This window comes from Anneissia japonica, unplaced genomic scaffold (genome assembly GCF_011630105.1).
Source record: "Anneissia japonica isolate Jap-2015-1 unplaced genomic scaffold, ASM1163010v1 scaffold284975_len822289_cov185, whole genome shotgun sequence".
NCBI classification, from domain to species: domain Eukaryota; kingdom Metazoa; phylum Echinodermata; class Crinoidea; order Comatulida; family Comatulidae; genus Anneissia; species Anneissia japonica.
Window position 1 is genome coordinate 76486 of NW_022699685.1, and position 7218 is coordinate 83703.

A 7218-nucleotide genomic window follows, 5' to 3' on the forward strand; every position below is an offset into this window, starting at 1 on the left:
ATATATATATATATGCCATTTGTTTTCTATTGGATAAAACAATGTGTAAAGTATTATGGAATAATCCTACTGATTTATGTAACAAAATTGATTTTAATAAGGTTAAAGTATTGAAGAATATAGACCTACTGCTTATATTTTATTGGATAAGAAAATATCTAACAGTGTTTAGGAATTATATGTCTTTATTCATTTAGGCCTATATCATGTATTCTATAGAATAAGGCAATGATGTATTAATTAATAAGGAATATTCATTAACTCACCGAAATTATGTAAAGACTATTCCATCGGAGTAAAATGTGCAATTCTGTCATTGACCACGTGCTATTATTTCTATCTTATGTACATATACTATTATCAGGCGAATATATGTTTTTAGGCCAATCTCTCTTTATGCGAATTCAACAACAGTCGTTCAATGTTGGTGTACAAAATATGAACATTTATAAATTTGCTAAGCCGGTACATGAAATTTATTCGTATCTTTATTGTAAGACAGCCGCTGGTGGAAAACCTTTTTGTTTTTATCACCTTTTTCATTCTAACCGATTCGTACGACACACTCAATCACAAAAAAGTGATACAATAATATGACGTCATAAAAATGCATTGCGAATTGAATGATTGACGTAAGATAGTAATTATAATTATCATGGAAGTGTGACATGAATTTTATGTTTGTTCAATGTTATACCGTTTGGTGCATAATATAACCATGGAATAGTGATATTTTTACAATCACATCCGTAATTGTCATTTATTATGTTACCAAGGTTTTTTACCTTGTGTCAGTGTATAGAAATATTAGAACACTAAAATAGTGCATCTGTGTAGAATGTGTATTGTCTGTTATTTAAAACATAGCTGTTAGTAACACAAGAGTACTATATCCTTTCGGTTTTTTTTTAAATTATATTTCTTTCTTTTAAACTTATCTTGTATGTAAATAAAGATCATTTGTTAATTTATTATTTATATAATGCTAATTTAAAATGATATTTGTTCTTGTATTTGAGTTTTATTCCTTCAAAAATAGAAAAAGAGTACGAAGCGGGGTATAGAACTATCCGGAAATAATTTCTTTGATAGAGTACATACAAAATACTATATTAATATATATTTATCATGCCTATGAATTCAGTATTTATGTTGATAGTGTTGCTTTGTTTATGTTTCCAATCTGTTACGTTGATGTCTGAATTAAAATAATTTCTGATCCAATAGGATTGATATCATTACGCTCGGTTGTTGGTTTTATTTTATGTGTGTAATATGGTGTATGTAATATCAATTTAACAATACAGTAATAATGATAAGAAAATCATAATTATCATATGATTATAATAATTAGGCCTATGTAACAACAATAATAATGATAATAGTATATTGATAATAATGATGATATTGATTATAATCGTATTGAAAATCATTAATAAGAATAATAATTAAATTAACAAAAAAAATATTGCTTTGGAATTGTAATAAAATGCTAAATATTATTATAAAGTGGGAGAAAAACAGGGTTCACAAGCTTCGAGAAAATTAAACACTATGTTTATGAACAATTTGTTAATGAGAAAGACTGATTGATTTTAAGATGGTGTTATAGTTTTAAAAAACAATCAGCTGAAAAGTAAACTAAATAAACATTCAACTTAAGAATAGCTAAATTGAATATTAGTTAAAGTCGACTAATCTAACCTGTAACAGTATTTCTTACCCTTAACAGCAAGGGATATCCTGGTTTGATTGTGTCCATATTTTTATGACAGCCACACAGGAGTAACAAAGACGTTTTGAGGGTTGTTACACAGAGGTAAACCGAAGAGTCTGGATTTTGTACACTTCTAGCACTGTTAGCGACATGATGTCCCCAACCAATATTGAAAGAAATCATGTATTATATATTCTAATCCCATTCAGTGGGATATCTACTGTTCTCCAACAGGGCCCAGTACAAAAGCCAAAACTATAACATGTAAATACAATAAAACAATAAAATGTAGTGAAATTGTGAAAATTTAATTCTGGTTGATTGGTTTATGGTGGAAGAATTAGAGACGCTGATGTTAACCATTGAAAAATTGGTATTACAATGTCCAAAGGTTTAATTATTTGAATGTGCATCTTTCAATTATCATGGTAGTTCCTAGTCTTCTCAAAGCTTACATGTGGTGAAGACACCGTCATATTCATTAGGTGAGCTGCTTCAGTCAGTGATGTCGTATTCAGATTTATTGGCAGTATTTGATCAAGGTAAGTTGCTGGGAGTTGTAGTGTACATAGGCTGATCAGGGTAAAACTGAATAGGGTTTTACGTGTTGATTTTTCTCCAATTTGGCCCAGCTCTCTCCATGTTATTACTTTAATAACCGTTTATCGGTTGCTAATAATGTCATACTACTTGAGGTGTTCTAAAATTGGAAAATCATGTTGACCTAATGGTCAAAAAGGACTAATGGGAAATTCTTATGTTAAGAAAATTGTTAAATCCAGGTTTAGAGTTTAACACTGAACAGCATAATAACTGTTTTAAAAAAAACATTATATCAGCAGCTTCAAGTAAATCCTACGTTGCACTCAATAAAGTAAATGTATATAAAATTATATTTCTGTCTCATCAATAAGTTCTTTATTTCGGAATAACATGTTTATAAATAAAACAAAATGAAAACAGATAACCGATGAAAAATAAACAGTGCTGTATCGACCATAGTATATGAAACGATAGGAACAGGTCAAGTAACGTATAGCTGTGCAGTAGACAATATTCATATTTCAAAAATAAACGGCAAGAAATGTAACTTGACGCAAAATAGAATTACAGTAATCCTACGCGTAATCAGAAATTAATATAACCATCAACATTTGTAACATAGGATAAGCTCAACATATTTTTTTACAATACCGACCCGTGTTAACTGTCTACCTTTATATAACTCAATAATATAACGAAAAGAAGTCGTTTTATAACAGATACAAAAAAAAAGAAGTAAGAAAAGAAAAGTAAATAAATATAAATACATGTGCCTTCTATCAATTGCCAAAATGCCGGAAACCCGTTATGTGGCTCTCCTGACAGCAGCAGTAGAATTCAAAGAATAGTGACTGGAAAACAAATAGGTTTAGTGATATTTGCACTATAAACGTTTGTTTTTATTATTATTAATATTGAATAATAATTAATATTTATACTTTATTCATTTATTCTTGTGGTTCTAATGATTTTGTCACTAAATCTGGGTTGAGAACCTCAATGGATTTTCCGACGAGGAACAGACTACCAGTAACCAAAATTTGTATGTGGGCCGCGTTTTGTATCTGGACTGGTATCGATGGCCCGTCACCCAAAGGCCCACCTAACTCGGTGTCCTTTGAGCCAGCCACCCATCGTAAAGCCCTGGGTACACAGGTAAACACAGCATTATGTTCCCCCTTGCTGCTTGAATCACAACACGTCGATGTCATATGACAAGCGTGATTCATTGGCTGCCCTGCAAAGGCTACAAATCCTCGAACGTTACCGTTTCCGTTTTTATCATGATCGTGACATGGTGTCGACTTTTCGAGTTGAAGCTGTTCGTAGATTGCATTGTTTTCTATGCATACGGCCATTTTATGGCAGGTTGACTCTAAAAAAGGAAAACGTTAGAAAACAAATTTGGACACAGTTGGCTTAGTAGTGATGTGTTATACGAAATACTCAGTACGTTCCCAAATACTTGCGACAATATCGCAAGCGATTCAGGTGGGAATCGAACCCATGACCTCCAGGTAACTAGCCTGGTGTCATAACCACTAGAAAACCGAGCTTGCGCTTTAGCGAATAGTGTTGAATCCGATCCCCAAGTAGCAGCGAGTACTGCAAAGCTATTTCGATGTGTCTTTGCGTCAGAAGTTATGTTTTGCCCTACCTCATGTGTTGTACTGAATACTCAGAACGTTCCCAAATTCTTGCGAAAAAAAAGGACACAGTTGACTTAATATTTTGGCTATTTTAGGCTCGGTTGTTAATTGCAAAATGGTCGATCACAACGTTTATATACATGAAGGTTTGTTTACAAATAACATTTATTAAGATTTAATAAGGACATATTCTGAATTTTAACTGTGATGAACAAGTAACCAACGTTTATTATTTAATACAATTTACTTTCTTAGATTATTCGGTCTTATTGAATATGTCCCGATGCCAAAGTGAATGCTTTCACTATACTAAAGTTTATAACCACACCTTTAGGCCTACTCAACGGTGTTTTTTTTGGTGTTTAATAGTTAATATTATACTTCATATTGGACTCGCATACTATTCTTGTTGAAATGAAATACCATGAACGCTCTTACTCCTGTTATTGGTTGTTAAGATGTTGACTGACCGGTTGGCAGTTGGCGTTATTATGACCTGTACCTAACAATACCCACTTCATAACAGTAAGCACCATTTAAACAATAATTTAAAATTATTGCACGGTTACCTGAAGGACTAGTTGAGTCGGTTGCAACATTTGGAGAGAATGCGATGACGTCAAAATTACATTCCTATAGAAAGATAAAATGAAAGATATATATATATATATATATATATATATATATACCGTATTTAAATTACTAACTTACTTAATTTACTAAACTGCAAAAGTTGATTATATAGATTTGCATTATGGAAATTTTAACAGATTTTAACGTAGGACTATAATTGTTATAGCTAATTATTGAATAACTGAAACGACAAAATGTCGATAGTTTGAGTTCTCACCATCAACGGAGAAAGGAGAGCCTCTGCATTCCTTTGTCCCGTCGTGTTGAAAAGAAGTGCTCGTGCTACCGGGCCTTTCAAACCTTTCGCTTCTTTTTCAGCCGCTGCTAAGAACCAGTCTATGCATACGCGTATGCTTCGTGGAGTGTGCGCGCCATCAAGGTAGTAGGTAACACTTTGCCTCTTAAACGTTTGGGATCGACCTGGCCAAAAACAGTCACGCAAACCTTGCAAAGAAATAAGTGTAGGAATCAATATAATGAAACTCTAGCGAGATATTTTTTAAATATTAAACTGGAGTTTTTGCTATATTATTTTTTATTCAATATCATTCCAATTTAATTCAACATTTATTCGACATCAAAAATATTACGGAGTGGAAAGAGTAAAAAAGAAAATGGCTTGTCTGATATAATTAAAGATAATGGAATGAAAAGACATACTTGGTGAATAACCTACATTGGATTAGGCCTATCTACCGCAGTGTGATAAAATATGGTGTTTGTATTCGCTAATCGCAGAAATCGAGTATATCAGAGCACTACTTATTCCAAATATAAAGATCATGAACAGTGAGAAATGATTGGCATTCTGTTGGCCTTACAATGGCATTAAAAAAAATCAATAATTATTATTTTTAATCAGTACCTTGCAAGAAAACTTCGGGGACGACAAATGGAGGCACTCTTTTTATTTCCCATGTCTTGATTTTCACAAGTCGCTTGTCTGGCTTTTTACCAACTGTGATTGGGTTATCATTCTCAGGATCACCCCTCACATCTTAAAAAAAAAACCAAAACTAAACATGAAAGTTGATTGATATATTAGAAATAGCCCATAGATTTTAGATATAGTACCGGTACCTTTTTTTTTTTTTTTTTTTTAACAAAACAAGTGAAGTGTACAAGTAATCGTTCAATCATTGTTGTCACTCAAGATCGTTAGAACAATAATAATTAAATATTTAAAAAGTATAATCTATTTCAAAATTTTGAATACTGTAATTGAAACTGGTAGAAATATGAATGTTTACTCTATATTCAGGGCCGTATCCAGAATTGCCATTTGGGGGGTGTGGGTGCAAACATGAATTGAGGCTATTCTATTTCATAATGGTCACACCTCGATATGACAAACTTGTTATCGTCAGCGGTTGGTAAAGAAATGGACAATACTTGCTGATTTTCTTTATATTAGTCTAAATTGATATACCTGCTGATTATAATGGCCTGCACGCAAAAAAATCACAATGCCATATAAAATGACATGAATTTTTGTTGTGTAATTTACCTGTGAATTGAAATAATTCCGGATGGGTTTCTTCTAGCCAAGTTCTACACAGTTGCAGAGCTAGAGAAGCATTGATGCCTTGGTGCTCCCCCTTGAGACCCAACTTCACAGTTCTTCCTTGAAAATCATAATCGTCAATAGAAGGCACACATCGGACAGTCATCTATTCATGATAATTTTCAATTTTAAAAATCATTCAAATCAATTTAATAGAGTTAAAAGGTCAAACTAGGCAGAAAATTATATGTGATTATAAATGTTTGTCTTTGTGAACGGTAAATCCGAACGTGCAATTAATCAGAAAACATTGTTGGCGCTACTGGAAAAGCTGGCATGGGAACTCATCCGGAATTCTCTCACCATGTAAGTTCCCAGCAGGCCATGGTATTTGCTCATGTAATCTAAAATTGCCTTTTAAAGGGGTAAGACTATCTATCTAAGAAGACTGTACACTTCTAGACGCAGAATGTCAATAAAACAGAGCAGGTCCTGGAAGACGCGCATGTCCCAAAAACCCACGTGCCAGAAAACGCAAAAATTTATTACAACTTTCGCGAAAGTTGTGAACCTTGTGGTTAGGTTATATCAGTAAATAACTTTATATATTAACACAAGGTTCTAGTAACGTTTGAACAGTTACTTAGTTGGAAATTACGTTAAAATAACGTATTTATGGTTCAACAAAATACGTTTTGTTCACCAAACTGAAATGTTATTATAGCGTAACACGTAAGCTGTGGTGATGCGTTTTCGTTCGTTTCAGTGGCGTATTTAGGGAAGGGCGTGGGGGACGCAGGCCTCCCCCCAAATACTCTCGCCACCCACTCACCCCCCAAAATCACGGTCAAGTAATTAAAAATCACCTAAAATCACCATATTTTGCGAATTAGCGCCCCTCAACTGATCATCGAGCCCCCACCCCCTTCTCTGTCTCTTATACACATCTAGATGTGTATAAGAGACAGGCTATATACAGTAGGCTGCTAGCAAATAGGCCTAGGCCTAGATGATAGACTTTCAAAACAAAAAGATAATCGTAACGAAAAAAAAAAAAAAGAATCGTCCTCACTTTATCTTCTCGAAATAATACAGCACGTCACTGATTAATTAATTCCAAAGTTAGGTAAATATGATTATACAGTATATGATATTTACAATGATATGTTAAA

The 7218-nt window shown here is 33.1% G+C and overlaps 1 protein-coding gene across 1 annotated transcript in view; it reads right to left on the reverse strand.

Moving 5' to 3' along the window:
* Positions 1 to 2625: 2625 nt before the first annotated feature.
* Positions 2626 to 7218, reverse strand: part of LOC117103042 (folylpolyglutamate synthase, mitochondrial-like) — a 12239-nt gene continuing 7646 nt past the window's right edge. The window contains exons 9-13 of the mRNA XM_033243507.1: positions 6050 to 6212; positions 5408 to 5539; positions 4760 to 4986; positions 4479 to 4542; positions 2626 to 3635 (exon numbers count right to left, since the gene is read on the reverse strand). Of these exons, the coding sequence (XP_033099398.1) occupies positions 3208 to 3635; positions 4479 to 4542; positions 4760 to 4986; positions 5408 to 5539; positions 6050 to 6212 (1014 nt within the window). The 3' untranslated portion in view covers positions 2626 to 3207. The remainder of the gene's footprint in view (positions 3636 to 4478; positions 4543 to 4759; positions 4987 to 5407; positions 5540 to 6049; positions 6213 to 7218) is intronic.